Here is a 16,352-nt window from a genome sequence, read left to right as displayed (position 1 = left end):
TCACCTCACATTAAGACTTTCGCTTCATTTAAAAACTCTGCTAGTCAAGTCCTGAGAACTGCAAGGGCAGGAGCTGCATAGGGAGAAAAAGAAGAGGGCAGGGGGAGAAATCTTATCTCTCCTACCACATCCAAATCAAACAGCTTCACCAGCCCTCTGTGCTCTGAACGCAGTGAATGCAGCAACTCAGCTATCTAAATATCAAGCAACAAAGATTGGGGAGGTTGGAAACCAGCAGAGAGAGAGAGAAAGCATGCGAGAAAATATCCGGACCTCCCAGAGCTATGATTTTCTTTAGAGGTATTTCAGTCCTTCCCTGCTGGGACCTTGTCCTAAGAAGCCAGTAGTTCAGCAGTTAAACACCCCGACAGAACAACTGCTCAAGTTTTTAGCTGTAGGATCAGTCACTTGTGCCGGGCAGGAGATCAGTTCCCACAGAGGATTCCTGATGGTGTGGGGAAGTGATGGTTAGATTTGTTGTGCCTCTTTTCTCCTTGGAGAGATGCTACTATTGCAGGGTTAGCAGGAAAGAGGAGAAATGTTGGTCACTCCTCCAGTCTAAAAAGACTGGTCAGATTGGGTTTGTGAGAAGTAAAGACATTGAGATGAAAACAACCTATCAGCTCACTTAGTTCAGCCCCAGAAAAAAAGAAAAAAAAAAAAAAAAAAAGCAGTAAGATTGTTTTCTTCTTTGGTCTCTTTGGTCTCTTATCTCTTTCCTTGGTTCAGTTTGTCATAGTTGCAGGCAATGGGCCTCCTATCACTTCTCTGAGGGAGCTGTTTCATTGCTCAGTAGTGTACTGGGAGGGAATAAGAGACATGGGAGAGCCCAAATGCTCCGGTTTTCATATTTGAGCAATGACTGACAGCTCTGTTTGTGTCATATATGACACAGCCATCCAGAATGAATGTTTGAAAAAACCTATTTTCTCCAGGCTTGAAATTCAATATCTCACTTGCAAAGGAGACACTCATTTTGGGGGACTTAACAGCTTAACAGCTACTTGAAGAAACCTTAAATGTGTACTGATGCAAGAGCCTGATGGGGAGCACCTTAGTGTTGAGCAAGTTTGGCCACTCCTGGAAAACACTGCTGAGAGGGGAAATTTCTCTTTTTATATTCTTAATACTCATTTGGAGCCTAGCTCCACTCCTATTCCTTGCCAGAAAACCAGGAAACAAGGACAGAGACGATGCACCACAAATTCAGCTACTTGCTTTGCCATTTCATTAACCACTGGGATTCAGTGGGGCAAAGGATGTGGGCACTCCCTGGAGAGGAAAATTGAGCAAGATTTAATGCAACTTTTGAAGATCACATTGCCAAATGGAACATGGTCTCCACCCAGAAATGTACATGAATGACTGATGATCAAGTGTCCAGAACTACTTACGGTTTTGTGGGCTTGCAGTGACCCAGGTCTGCATTCTTTGATCCATAGCCTGAATTCAGGGAAACTCATGCACTTGATTTTGGGGAAGTAAGAGCCCTTCATGTGGAAGGAACCAGCTCATGTAATCCTATTATAATCCTGTCTGTGGCCCAGAAAAACTTAACTTTGTCATTCCTTGTAACAGTTGTATTTTCTTATAGGGAAAAAAAAAAAAAAAAAAAAAAAACACTAATGAACTGCCTGGATAAATGGTCCCTTGCTTTTATTGATATATGTCTCCTTTTTAAACCAGTATTTTTCCAGTATAACGTCTTGAATTTCCTAGTGTCCTAGTATGTTTCTATTTTCCTTTTTTTTTTTTTTTTTATTTGCTTGTATACACTGTGGTACTTAAAATTCTATGCCACACTCCCGAAACCAGTCTCAATTTCCCAACCCAAGATCCTCACTTGCCTTCTACAACCAGCCCTTCCTTTTCCTTGGCTTTTTTATTTCCCCACATATTTTACCACCTTGTTCCGCCCACTCCTGGGGACAAGCAGACGGCTCAAAGCTAATCATGTCTCTCAACCAAGCAGCCTCTCCAAAGGCATTCCAGACTTTTCACATTTGTCTGTGCAGCACGTGCTCCCAGAGCCACCTGTCTGCAATTCAACACCCCATGGGCAGAGACACAGGCCTGAAATGAGGCAGCCCAGGCTCTTTTTCACCCCTAAAATACATGCCTCAAGGGATATTTAGATCAATATGCAATTTTTTGTGGGAGACAGGGTGGGCTTCCAATCTGTCAGATCGTTGCAAGTCTTCCCTTTTAGCCACATTTCAGCTTTCAACTTGGAAGCTGCCAGACCATGATGGAAGGAAAAATAATGGCTGGGAAAGACAAGACAGGCCACAGATGAGCCCGTAAGGCTAGAGCCAAATTTACTGCCCACACTTTGCAGCCCTGGCATCAAATTGCCATCTGTATCATGCACTAAATAGTGCCTTCCCCACCGGGACAGCATCACGTCAGTGACACCCTTAAGGGACTGAGTTGGTGCTCACGTTTGCAGTGCTCAGGAGCAGAATGCTGCTCGGATGGGCACCATGGCCTCTTGTCAGCAGTGCCCAGAGCAGCATTCCTCCCAGCTCCCTTTCAGGAAGCCCCTTCAGAAAACTGCTGATAGTGGAGGTCAGGTGCTGGGAACAAGGTCTGGCCTGCCCTGGACCTGGATGAGACCTGTTGGTGCTCCCATGCCACAGAGATTGCTCTCCTCTCTTAGCAGAGGCTGGGGCAATGGGATGTCACTATCTTGGAAATGGAGGAGCACAAACTCATTTCTCTTTGCCTCCAAATGTTGCCCACACTGAGACTTATGGCACTCCGTGAGGGTTTCCCCCAAATCTGCTCTTCCTCCTCCCTTCACATGCAGTGGGGCAGTGGCAGGATCCCCTCAAGAGCCCCTCATCCCACAGGGAAGGCGCCACCATCCATGCTGATGGGCTGCTCCTCTTCTGGCCCAGGGAAGGTTCTTCTGGAAATGAGGTCTCAGGGTGTTCACCAGGAACTCGGCACAGATGCTTTCTCTCTTCCTCTCCAAAACCAGGCCTCTCTTCCCCTCCTGACCAGGCCTGTCATACTGAAAAGGGACGCAGCAGTTTCAATCACGTCTCCAAAATACAACACAGCCCCTTCTTCCCCGCCAACAAACCTCCATCCAGCACCACCAGGCCAAGGGGCACAGGGAAGCAGCAGCAGACAGGGAGATGTCACTACAGCTTGTCCTGTTCTTCTGAGCAATTGCTCACAACTGGCTTTGACAAAAGGGCCTTTTTCTGAGGCAGTCACTGCACTCGGTGGGGCTAACAGCAAAGTAGACAGCCTGAACCTTGGTCTGAGCCAGTTCACATCTTCTGGGGGCCCATCCCCTTGCCTCTTACAGGCTTATTTCTCACCACATGGCCCCGAAGCCTGGTGAGATGCTCAGCTCCTGTGCTTGCCTCACTGTCGTGACCATACAAATAGCTGGCACAAGGGACAGGGCGGTGGTGGTGGGGAGGAGAGGAAGGAGGAAAGAAGGAAGAAAGGAAGATATAGCTATTATGCATAATGGTTCTAGGGGAGTAACGGCTATGGGAACACAGTGTCTTTAGGTAATTTGTTGTGTGAAGGCCCATGAAAGTGGTAAAAAGAGAAATTGAGAGCCAGAGAGGAGGGTGGACAAAATGGTGGCCTGGCACAGGCCAGCACCGTGCCTGGGAGCCATGAGAGCAGGAGGCCTTTTGGGGCATGGGGCAGGCAGCCCCAGAGAAGGGATTCCTTTTGGAGGCACTGGGCTATGAGCAGCCACCACTTCTTCTCCCTGCGTACACTCTCCAGTCCTGTCAGCCAAGCAGCCTGCATACAAAGAGAGCCATGCCAGGGCTAGCAACCCTTCAACCAGTTTTTTTCACTTCCAAAGATGAACCTTAGCTGGTGGGTGAGGAAAAAGGCTGTGTCCTTATTCCCATATGGTTACTGCCACCCATCCCCTCACCCAAGCACAAACTGAACCCATGGACACTGCTGCCACCACAAACTTCCTTGGAGAATTGTCTCCTGCCTCATTTGAAACCATAAGGTCAGAGCCATGAATGGGAGGTAGAGAAGGGCAAGAGACGAGGAGGATGAGGAGAGGATGCAAAGCCTTCCCTTTCAGTAGCTGGCCATAACCAGGTCTCAGCCAGTCTCACCCATCTCCTCTTGCATCCTGGCCCTGAACACCACTCTGGCTTTGGGAAGGAGTCAAAATCACTTCTCCGTCTCCTCTTCCCCTATCTGCATTCCCTTCCAGACAAGCACCACATCCGAGCAGGCTATTTTTGTGCTGGCGATTGTCGCCTTCTCAAAATTGCCTTGACAATGCCTGTGGCGTCCGCTCCCTGCCTCCTGAGAGCGGCTGCCAAGCTGAGGTTCCCCCTCATCCTCCAGTACTGGAGGAAAAATAAAAAAGCAACCCAGGAAGGTTTTGTTTTCTCAGCCCAGTCTGGATGGGCAGGATTCAGCGTCTGACTCAGCCGTTCCCCAGATAGGGATAATTTCCTGCTCCAGGGAGGTGGGCTGTAGGGAGGATGCTGCTGTCTCTCCCTGGCTGTCCCCAGCACCCCCTGTCGCTGCTGTCAGGCCTTTATCCTCATTGAGATGCAAGGCTGGCCACTGCAGCCATCCGCTGAGCTGTCTGCTCCTGAAGGCACCTTCCCTTCCTTCCCCCCTCCTCCCGGGGCTGCCTGTGGAGCTATTCTTCAGCCTCTGCATTTCACAACAGCTCAAAGGCAGATGCATCAATCCTTTCAGGGGATGGGGACGTGAGGAGAATGGCAAGGGGGCCGCAGGCAGGTGTTGGTAGGTTCCCAGCCATCTCACAAGCCTTGTCCCCCTCCCTTGCACCCAGTGGCTTGTGCCCAAGGCTTGGACTGAGGCATGGGGCAGGGATGGGGAAGGGAAGAGGATAGGGAGGGAGAGCACTGGGATATGCTGACCCCATAGGCACGCTCAGCTGGCATGCAAGCGATTCCCAGCTGGTCTGCTCACTGCAGCCTTCCCCCGTGCATGAAACAAGGGATGCAACCCTGTCTGCTGAGGGTCTACACCAATATAGCTGTGGTGTGGACAGCTGAGGCAGGGGAACAATCCCATGGCCTCAACGAAAGTGAAGGGTGAGGAGAAAAGGCAAGGGCTGGGGTTGGGGGGGTTGTTCCTCTCATCTCTGCCAGGTGCAGAGAAGAACAGCACTCCTGTCTCACACACCAGAATGGGTTGGGATGAATCAGGAATGGTTTTTAGGATGCCCCTCAGCCCACTGGGGGGTCCCTTCGGTGCCACTGCTCTCCTGCCCCAGAGAGGGAGGGAGGGCTGGGTCCGGCCGACGCGCTGTCTGCGGGAGGGCAGCTGGTTCCCGGTGTGTGTTTTACCCGTAGGTGCCACAATCCTTTGACTGTGTGTTTGAAAGCCTTGAGTCTATACAGTTAAGAATCAGCAAATTAGAAAAATTGTCCTGAAATGTTGGAGGGAGGAAAAAAGGCAGGAAGGCAGAGAGGGGCAGGGAGGGATGGAGAAGGAGGAAAGGGCTTGGTAAAAGAGTTCATCCAGGGGCACTGCCCTGGCTTTGCGCCCATCACCTGTGGGCTGGGAAGGAGGAAGGGAGGCGAGGACAAAAAGGAAGGACTGATTTCACACATTCAGTGCATATCATACAACCGGGGCAGGGCTTTCCTCCCAGAGCTCCTACCCAGGCTGGCATCACTGCTGTAGCCAGACTAGAGCCCTGCCCAACAGCCCGAACCATACTCACAGCAGGGTTACAATTCACTGCTTCATTGCTCGGGGGAAGATACCTTCTCCTTTCTTCTTTTCTTTTCTTTTTTTTTTTTTTTTTTTAATTATATATATATAATTACTTTTTTGTCTCCCATTTTTTTGTTTCTTTTTTTTTTTTTTTAAGTCTTATTTTTCTGTAACAGCAGCTTCTTTCTGTATTGGTGTGGAATTTATATAGAGAGAGATATCTATAAATATATATAAGCCAAACTGCCTTACAGGTCATTTTTTTTGTGGGATTTTTGTTGTTTGCTTTCTGTTTTGTTTTGTTTTGTTTTCAGTGTTGTATGTGTAGCAGGCACTTGAGTTTATATGAAGATGTTTGCTTGGGAGCTGAGGGGCAAAGGACTGGGGAGGGGGAGAGGGAAGGAAGGACGGAAGAAAGGAGCAGGGACTTTTGACAAGTGGCCACTGCTAGCCAAGGATGTCCAGGTAGATTGGTGTGGCCTTGCCCAGAGCATGAAGAATCTTGTAGATCTCCTTGATGTTGAGCCGTTGCTGAGGTTCTCTCTGCCAGCAGCCCAACATGATGTCGTAAACCTCCTTGGGGCAGACTCGAGGTCTTTCCAAAACTCGGCCTTGGGTAATGCACTCAATGACCTGAAAGAAAGAAAAAGAAGAATAACTCAGCACGATCTGGGCAGTTTCTGGACGATGTCCTGTCCCGGATACTTCTTGGCCATTGAGGGAATGGGAATGCTGAGGAGCCTAGAGGTCCACAGATCCTCAGTGCTCATCTGTGTGTCAGAAATAATAGTTTTACAGGGAGAAGTTTGTCTCCAGAAGCAGTCTTGAAGCTCCTCAAAACTTTCCTCATTTGACACCTCCCTCCCTCACTGCACCCTTCAGGCAGGAGGTTACAAGCAAATTGTGTGATGTTTTAATTGAAGTTGTCAGGTTTTTCCTGATAGTTGAAGAATGAAAAAAAGAAAAAAAAAAAAGCTTTACAATCCCCAAACTAAACTGATATTTTACACAGCTGAAATGTTGTTTTATTTCCCTGAAAATCAAGAGTCCTTTCCACTGCAAAGCCCAGGAGAGTTCCACGAGAGAGTTCAGCACTTCTCTTTCTACCTTCATCTCCAAGGGCAGCTTTGCTTCATTTTGACACAGAAAAGCAGTTGGAAAAATAAAAAATAAAAAAAAAAAAAATCATCTCAAATCACATCTGTGATGGAGAAAAAAAAAAACTGCCGTGTTAACAGTTTGTTCTGGGTCAGGTCAGTGCTGCTAATGAGAGAAATGTGAGCTCTTGGACAGCATGAAATTCTCTTCAGAGGGATGCTAGTGGCATCCCCTATGTGTCTGTTTGAGTTTTGCTCACCGAAGGAATGGATGCAAAGGGAATGAGGGTACGAGTTGTCAGAGAGCTGCTACTACCTCCTGGCCTCCTTGGCTGGAGCCGATGAGCCCTGACATTGCAGTGTGCGAGTGACCTGCCACGCTCTGCTGACAGACACAGATCCCAAGCAGTGTGTTGAGGGAAGCCACCCAGCAAGGGGTGTTTGGAATTTATCAGTTATGAATAGTAATGGCCCTGCCACACAGCTCAACGGATACTTATCGCTCTGCTGTTTGCATATAAATGCAGAGGGGCGCGATTAGGATCTGCTGAAAGCAGGCCAAGGCGGATGCAGTGTGCAGAGAAGCCTGCATCAAGGCAAAGCTGTTGGCAGCATTGACATGTGAGAGGACGTAGGAGGTATAGGAGGTAAGTTATGGTTTCTGACAGGCATCCTGGACATGCAGAGGAGCCCTGCGGTGGGCCCTGTCTCTCCAGAGCAAAGGGCACAGGGCTAATGGACTGGCTGAGGCTTTCAGATTAAGTTGTTCCCTGCCTCATCCACCTGCTGTGGAAGGGTGTCCTCCAGCCTTGAACAAACCTGCTGAAAGTGCTCTGGAGGCCACGCAGGCACTGCAGAAAGGAAGGCAAACCTAAACCTTGGCAATGCCCTCACCCAGCGTGCTGCTGCTTGGCCCACCAGGCTTTATGGTGGCGGCCAGGCTGCGCTGCTCTGATGTCTCCTCGTCCAGGAGCTGGTGGAGCCATCAGTCCCCTGGGTTCTTCCCCTTCTCCATGACCAACAAAATGAGCCAAATGAGAGCTAATACAGCTCCCTCCCAGCAGGATAGCGTGGTGTGGGTGAGACTCCTTAGCTCTCAGAAAGAAGTGGACACAGTGGTAGGACAGGGAATTACACAGCTCTTCCAGGGATGGTAGGAAAACCAATACCCTGCATCTGTGCAGCTCTTCACTATCGCTCCTCCTGCCTGGGGTACGTTGCTCAGCCCCACTACCCTGCAGAGGAAACTGAGGCAGAAATCACGAGGACAGCCGAGCTCTCTTTTCCAGCCTGCCTCTCACCACATGCTCATTTGTGTGTGTTTGTATTTACCCTCCCAGGGAAATGCAAGAGCAGCTCATTAAGTAGCGTGACAAATAACTTCTGTCGCTGTCTATTCCATTGTTTGTGTCTCTAAAATGTTTGCGTGTGCTACTTTGGGATATGCAGTCAGGCCCCATTGAGCACACGAATGGGCAAGTATTAGAGATGTAAAGCAACACCTTGGATTTGCCATCTCTGCAACTCACTTAATTAAGGGATCTGTATCCAGAAAGCAGAAATGCACATTTCTCATTACAAAAGGTGAAATTTCTGAAATCCATTAGATACACAGTAGGATAAAAATGTGCAAGGTTCCCACACACGGCTCTGTCAATGCATCCGGCTCCTCGTCTATAATACCCCCTGCTATTCTGAGCAAAAAATCTTCCAGTGCCTTTCTGCTGATGTGCCTCAGACCTTGGCTTTGACACTCTGCTAATCCTAGCCAGCCTTCCCTCGACTTTTTTTACAGCGCAGCCCTACACTGTTATTCAAAGAAATAACAAGGATGAACCAGCCCCTCGGGTCCCATCCTCAAGGAACAGGGGCAAACTCTATAATAGGTGTCCCCGTGGCAAACAGCCCCACAGAAGTGTGCCACATGCTTCAAACACTTTCTCACAAACTGAAGGCTGCAGTAACAGTGTCAGCTACAAAATAAGGAGAAAGAGAGCATAGGAAATGCAGGGTGACTCAATAACTTATATCTGAGCAGTAATTTGGGTATTCTGTCAGCACACAAGAGTTTATCAGGTGCGGCTGTTACAGAGCAATGTCAGGAACTCAGAGGGCAGAGACTGGGGATAACCCACTGCATGGCTTTGGCAGAGCCCTTTCATTCCTGCGTGCCTTGCTTTCCCCAGCTCTTAAATGGAGATAATGACACTTTTGCCATCTGCAGTTTCTTATCTCTGTATCTGAAAAAACAAATAATTATCACGGGTGCCGAGGAGAGGACAATCAGCGTATGGATTGCTTTGCAAGCAGTCTGGAAAGCAGGGATGGTAACAAGCAGTGTTTCCAGCTGAAGGTGTCTCAGCACTGTTGTACCTCTGTGTTTGAGAGCTGGAACCAGGGCTGCTTCCCGTACGTGAAGATCTCCCAGAGGATCACCCCGAAGCTCCAGACGTCGCTCTCCGTCGTGAACTTCCTGTACATGATGCTCTCCGGAGGCATCCAGCGGATGGGCAGCATGGTGTGTCCTCCAACCTGCAGGAGGACAAAGGCATGAGGAGATCTGAGTGAACGGAGCCCTGGGGAAGGGAGCAGCCCTTACATAAAGTGAACAAACTCAGGGCTTCCCCGCGAGCTCCATCAACAAGGAGCTGCTCAAAAGAGCTAGGTTGGATGCTGTCTCCCTGCCCGCCCAGGGGCTTACCCGCCAGTCCCACCTGGTTAATATGACGGATAGGGAGTGAAATGTATCGAGATAAATGATGTTGTCTCCTCCCAAAACAGGCTTGTAAAGAAATCAAATGACAAACTGCCAAGCACATCCTCAGACCCTACACTGGTGGTGAACCAGGAGGCAAGGCAAGGAGCAGAGCATTCGGCAAGGTGCTGGGATGAGTTTTGCAGGGCCTCAGTGCTCTGAAGCATCCTCCAGAAATACAGAGAGGGCTTTGTCCCTCCTCGGCAAGGCTTGCTAAAATCCATACACAGGCATCTGCGCATCACCTAATTACGTGGAAGATTTTTTGCACTCATAAAACTGTGCTACAGGCCTTTTCAAAGAGTGCTTTGAATATGTAAATGACTGCAGGACCGCACTGCAAAAAGGCGGTCTGTTTGTAAAGAACAGGCTCTTACAGGCAGGGATATGCCCAGTGTTTGATGGAGGCAGGAAAGCCAGCCCCTTTGGAGAGCCTGGAAATGGAAGAGCCCATGGATGAGGTCCCATCAGGGCGTGCTATGTGAGGGAAAGGCCCTCTCTCCATCACAGTCTGCCTTTCTCTAGGGCACTTGAGTCCAGCAGGTGAAAACATGCAAAGATGTCGAAAGCAGATGGATTTACCTTCAGATCCACTAGAGGTTTCTAAACAAGTGTCTCTAAGCAGGGAAAGTTTTTTTTCCTCTGTTCTGTCCTATACAAGAAGCACCATCTGTGGGGAAGCAGCTAATTGATAAGCCCAGCCGGTGCTGGGAGCAGCACAGCCATGAGGCTCCAGCACTCGTTTCTGCTGAGGATAAAGCGTCCAAGGGTTTAGCAGTGATGAGAGACAGTGCTTTTGTGATGCTGCTCAGAAGTCTGCTTGTCTCATTACGGACACCAAAAAAAAGCAAGCGCTAATAACTTTGTAGCACCACAGCTGAATCAAACAGACAGAAATCTCTCTGGTCCTATGAAGGAGTGGGGGAGAGGCTTTCTAGTTTTCCTGCACGTGTGTGCCTATTCAAAATAATGAGATCGTTGTGCTTGTTTGGATGAAAATGTTTCTTGTACAAACAAAAGCTCTCCTCCAAGCTCCTGGCTTTCCAAAGCTCCCACTGGTTTCTGTGCCTGATTAAAACCAGAGTGGGGAAGGGTCAGTACAGAGACCAGCCACGTTTCTTGGAAGCAGGAGGGACAGGGTTAGTGAGCAGTGCTGGAATAGGTTGTGAAATGGGGACAGTGCCTTGCAGGCTTTCTGCATGGAAGGTGCGAGCCAGGCCCTTCTGGGGTCTGACAGAATTTGGACCTGAGCTCGCAGCATTGTGCTCAGAGGTCTGTGGACCAGCCCTTTTTCTAACTCTGAAAGTCTCTTTCTACAAAAGAGAGAAGGAGTTTAAAAAGTCTCGGGAACATCTTTCATTCCTAAGTGCAGGGATGCTCAGAACTGCGATGCGTGAAGATAAAAAGCTCCGTGCAGCTCTACACATCCTATGCAGAGATGCCTTGGCTGGTGTGGTCTCAGCTTGCTGCTCTGCACTCCCAAGAATGTCCTCCCTTAATGGAAATGGAAATACCCTTTCCTTGGTTTGTTCCTTTGAAACCCTGTCCGCAATTTTAGCTCTTTCCTGCTTTCTCAGCTTTTACAAGTTGCTTTCCCTTTCTGTGAAGGGCTCCAAGGAAATGTTATCGACAGAACATGACATACATCAAACTTGATTGTTGCAAAAACTCTTTTGCACTAATGCTTATTTTTTTCCTCCTTTAAGTAGCTCTAGCTCTTCGGTTTTCTGGCAATCTCAAAATGATTACAGATTGCCAAGCTCTCTGCATTTGCAATGTCCTGAATCTTGCAGGATCATCTGAGATTACAGGTAGTACAATGTATTGAGCACATTTAACTCCCTTTCGAAGAAATCTTAGGGCAGTTCAGAATCTATGAACCAAACCCTCAGCTTACACAAACAGTATTAGCACTACTTCTCGAATGGGAGTGCCCTGAGTCACACCACTAGAGGATTTGGCCCCGAAAGCAGCAGAGAAGCCAGTAGACCCATTTCACTTCTAATAAACTACAGAGCAGTCAAGGTCTTTGGTCTCCTCTAGACACATCCTAGTGACAAATTGCCAGTAAAGTGACATACACAGTCAATAGTTGTCCCAAGGACGTGATGACATGATCTTGGCTTAGCTCATATGGTAGAGTCCAGTGACTGCCAAACTCTCTGTTTGGCATCTCTGCCCTCTATGTCACATGAGACATGTCTTTTACTAAAAATAAATCTGGTACTAAGTAATACATTAATTCTGGGGAGAAAACCAAGCCAAGCAACGCCCAGAACTGTGCGGATCCTGGCATATGGCTCAGCTGTGCTCATAGGTAAGAACCTCAAAGGTATTCTCTGCACCTCGCACAGAATACCACATTTTTGAGAGCAAATGTTAAGTCTCGTCTGCTAGCTAACTGTATGCAGAACAAGCATCAATTAAATTGCACCACAAAATCACTCCGATGCCTAGCTTAGCACACAAAGCTGAATATTACATTTTAAAGCATTTCCTTCGACTGTCCCTTGGTGCTCCCACTGCAAACTGATTAGGATTAAAATTCCCATTTCACAGATGAGAAAACAGATGTAAGAAGGCAGGGAAAGGTCCTGCTCTGACACTGTACAGTGAGCAAACTCTAAGTTGAGCCTTCTTGGTCTGCAGTCAGCTGTACCCTGCTTTCTGCTGATGTAGCAAAATGATTTAGAGCTGAGCACAGATGGATTGAGCTACTGATGCCATAGGAAACAGAGTGTGTCCAGGATGAAGGAAATCTTTTGCATAACATGCAATGGCTGTGATCTGTGTTATGCCAGCATTCACTTGCACGTGATTGCCACGGCTGCATGCTTCATTTGCAGGACCAGCCATTGCCAAAAGCATGAAAGCAAAATGATGCTATTAAATCAGGCTAAAAACAAAACAAAACAAAACAAAACAAAACAAAAAAACTAGATGCTGTTTTTTGGTGATTTTTTTTTTTTTCCTTTTGTGGAGCCTGTTTACTTGGCATGTCCTTGGCTCTGGAAGGAACTGCTACTGTGTCATTAGAATCTGAAAGTTTGCTTTGGTCAAGTCTCTGCTCACAGCAGGCTTCTGAACTAAATGACCTCGCAGGACTTGTGATCTTGATGCTCACCATGAGCATGGTATTGCTGAGCCTGTTCTGAAATAGTCAGGTCATCTTCCCACCCATCTGCCTCCATCCCCCTGGGGAGCCAGGGACAGGAGACCCCAGGCCTCATTCAGGTGCACATCCCAAAGCCACTAAGGATGAAATGTCCTCTGACAGCAGCACTGCAACATCTCCCCCAGAGGCACTCCACAACCTGGAAGAGGCTTCTGCTTTCAAGTAAATATGGCAAGCAAATCCTCTGCTGTTCTTCCCCTTAAATCCTACGATGCTGCCAAGCTCACCCTTTCTCCTTGTTATTTTAATGCTTCATAGACCTGTAGACTGGCCTCTTTATCCCATTGCCATGGCTGTCTAGCTTTGCTTGACATTTTTAGCTAACTTCCTCTCCCTAGATCAACTCCTCGTGCCCACATTGACATGTTATTCCCACTGCTTTGCTCTTTCGGTTTGCAGTACTATCCTGGTAATAAATAGAGCAATCAGTGTGTATCCTCTGAGCTGCCAAAGTTTCCTTCTTCTGTCTCCATCTCAGGGTTGCAGCATCATCCACTCATTTCCATCGCCTCCTAATGGTTACTCCCAAGGGCACGACCTGGTCTCCAGCCACATGTTTCTGATACTCCAGGGCACCAAGGCTGTGCTCTGAAGCCTCATTACACATCCAAGCCCCCAGACGGCGAGATAACCAGCCACCCCCTTTGAGCAGCTTATTGCTGAATTACAGCTGAACCTCGGGGAGCTGGGGGAGGTTCGTGAAAGGCCAGCGTTAATGGCCATTAGGGAGAGAGATAATTACTTAATGCTAGTACAGCACTTTGAAGATGTAAAGCTATATAAGTGCTATGTACAAGTAGTATTATAAGGCTCTAGGTTTGTCTGCTAGGAAGGAAAATGGGTGTCTGGGGAAAGGATTCTCCTTGTCCCAGCTTTCTGAATGACATCCAGCTGATTAGGAAGGGAAAAGATGACATGTCATCCCCGATGAGTTCGACAGTACAGCAGCAGGTAGTGGAGCAGCAGCGTTCAGCAAAGGCAGTGCAATATATCTGCAGTTTGGGCCACTTGCAGAGATAACATGAAAAATCAAAACCAGAGCAGAGCTGAAAAACCCTCATGAGAACTTTGTATGCGTGGGAATCCAGACCTCAAAGCTCTGAAGGCAGGCATTAGCAGGCAGCACTGCTTCCCCCCTCCTGGCCCCCACACTAGCTCCAGGGCTGTACCCCAAGGCAGCATTCAGAGGGGGGTACCGAGCCATCCACACCATGCTCACAGCTGAGGGCTGCTTCAGAGATCTCAGCTCAGAATGGAATTTGCTCTCTGGCATGCTATAAGGCTGTGTTTTAGTTTTCCTTTTGTGCAGTTGCCTTCCCAACTTTGAAGTAAAAAAGAAAATAAAAAAAAAGAGAAAGAAAAAAAAAGTAAATAAATAAATCAGTGCATTGCTTTCCAAGGTCATTTGACATTTGTTTTCCAAGGCCATCTGACAGCTGTATTCCTACTCTTGGCTTACTTTGGGGATGTTCTGTTCCTGCTCCTGCCTTGGGAAGTCACAGGAAACACTGCAAGGTGTCTTTGCATGGTGCAGCATTGCTTGAATGTCCCTTAAGTGTGCAGGAAGCCGAGATGTTTGAGTTTGTACAGAATCATGTAGCAGTAGTGGAGACCTTGGAACTATTTCTCTCCAGGAGAACCCACTCAACACATCACCTCTTTTTAGAGGTAGCAATAAGACATGCGTTCCCTTGGTTTCTGCTGCTGTAGGTAGGGATGACCCGGGCTCTTCTTTAATTGCAGACCTGGCTGTCATCCCAGGCTGGGCTGCACTACAACACGTGGCCTTTAGACCTCAGCTTTAGGAGCTGGGTGATCCCTCGAAGATTAACTCTGAACATTCCCCCAGCAGCCAGATGTACGGCCTCATCAGGACAAAAAAAAAAAAAAAAAAAAAAAAAAAAAAAAAAAAACACAAGGTAATGGAAACAAGAAGCACAAAAAGCTGCATGTTTTGGCTAAGTTGAGTTCTTGGACAAAATAAAAATAAAATTGAAAAAAAAAAAAAAAAAACCATTGTAGATTGTGCCCTTGTGAGCTGAAGTTTCTCAAATGAGGTTGGGGCAGGAGAGGGTGGCTTCTCAGGGAGAAGGCAAAGGGATGTAGATGTTTGTGGGTGAAACTCTAGGAGGAAACAGTCCTTCCATAACATCAGTGCTGGATCCAGAACTGAGACACATCCCTCTATCAGTCAGATGGGCCAGCATTTACCTGTGTGAATCCCAAGAGATCCCTGGGCACCTTGTGCAAAGCAGAGGGATCAACTGTGACATGCCAGCCAGATCGGGGCTTTGCTAATGATTAGCTGTCCCAGAGTTCATGGTCTTAACTGACACCTTACTGGGCTCTAAAGCCCCTAAGTAGTTTCCATCAGAGGCAGCTGCATTAAAGTGCACGTTGTGACTGGTTGTGATTCCCCAGTACTTTATCTGTAATTTCCTTTGGGTTTATTCAGGAAGGAAGGTGCTAGCTGCATCTTAGACAGCACCATTTCCAGAGTTATTCTCACCTCCAAAATCCCAAAGCTGTTCTCCTGACTCTGAAAGACATCACGGCTGTAGCAGCCACAAGCTGAAGCCCCTGCTCCCTCCTCTTCTTAAAAATTTGTAAGATGTCCCTGCAAACTCTCTCAACCAAGGCCTTGCCTTCAAGTCTTGTACCTTTGCTGTCCCCGTTGTCACAACCAGTGCTGAAGGTGGGTTTTAATACTGTCAACAAACAGCAAAAAGCTTCTGCCAAACATTTCAACTTACTTGGCTCGTTGTGTCCTCACCATGCATCACTGCACATGTTTGTGGCACTCTCTGGGCATGGTCTGATCCTGTCCCATCCTCACCCCCTGAACACAACCATCTCTCCCAGGCCCTGGAGGTGCTGCAGTGTGGGGCTTGCAGCCTGTTCCTCTGCACATCAGTGAGTGAAGACACCTTATAGCAATCTGCAAGGGGTCTCAGAGGGTTTTGGGGGGCTTATGAGGTGAAGAGTGACCGTAGCCATGTCTACTATGTGTATGCACCTGCACCGGGTGTCCCAGACTCACCCAAAGCAGAAGAGGTGCCTGCTGCCAGAAATTGGACTTACCCAGGGAGAACATGGGGAAACCAACTGTCCCTGTCGCGAGGTGATGTAAGGAGCCAGATGGACTTGTTTGGGAGCAGGGAGAGCTCAGGCAGGGTTAATGCGAAACTGAGAAGGGGGTGAGACCTTCCTGCTGTCGGTTGGACTCTTTGGCAAGGGGCTGTTTGTTCCCCCCAGCTGCACATACTGTGTTTAAACATGAGCCTAAGAATAAAGCCTGCCATTGACATTGTTTTTCCTTACTTCATTTAACAAACTAGTTGCTTTATGACCTGTAATTCTGCATCACGTTGAATCAAGCAGTGTAATTTGCAAGCAGGGACGGTGGCCTTTCTCCCTGTTCCCCTCATCTCTGCTCCACCGAGTGTGTTTTAATCCCACGGTTTTCAGCATTCCTAATGAGCCATTAACAAGCTGCCAATTACTTACGCAAATGAGGGGGGGCAGACATGGAGGGGTGGCTGTAGCTAGAGGTAAATTCTGCTACCTCAAAACGGCCTGAGATAAATCACTGCTTCTCTAAGAGCTGCCTGTACCCAAGAGTCCT

The 16,352-nt window shown here is 48.0% G+C and overlaps 1 protein-coding gene across 2 annotated transcripts in view; it reads right to left on the bottom strand.

Annotated features, from left to right (window-relative positions):
• Window positions 1-5,317: 5,317 nt before the first annotated feature.
• The window catches only part of NTRK3 (neurotrophic receptor tyrosine kinase 3), a gene marked incomplete at its 5' end in the record, with an annotated part of 191,957 nt that continues 180,922 nt past the window's right edge, over window positions 5,318-16,352 (bottom strand). For both annotated transcript variants that reach the window (XM_082768804.1, XM_082768805.1), the window contains 2 exons: window positions 5,318-6,333; window positions 9,171-9,329. In XM_082768804.1, the coding sequence (XP_082624930.1) occupies window positions 6,148-6,333; window positions 9,171-9,329 (345 nt within the window). In that variant the 3' untranslated portion in view covers window positions 5,318-6,147. The remainder of the gene's footprint in view (window positions 6,334-9,170; window positions 9,330-16,352) is intronic.

Source organism: Aythya marila, assembly GCF_965140915.1.
Source record: "Aythya marila genome assembly, chromosome: 11".
In the NCBI taxonomy this organism is placed as follows: Eukaryota; Metazoa; Chordata; class Aves; order Anseriformes; family Anatidae; genus Aythya; species Aythya marila.
The sequence above is the reverse complement of the archived record's forward strand: the minus strand, read 5'-3'. Positions and strand labels throughout refer to the sequence as shown.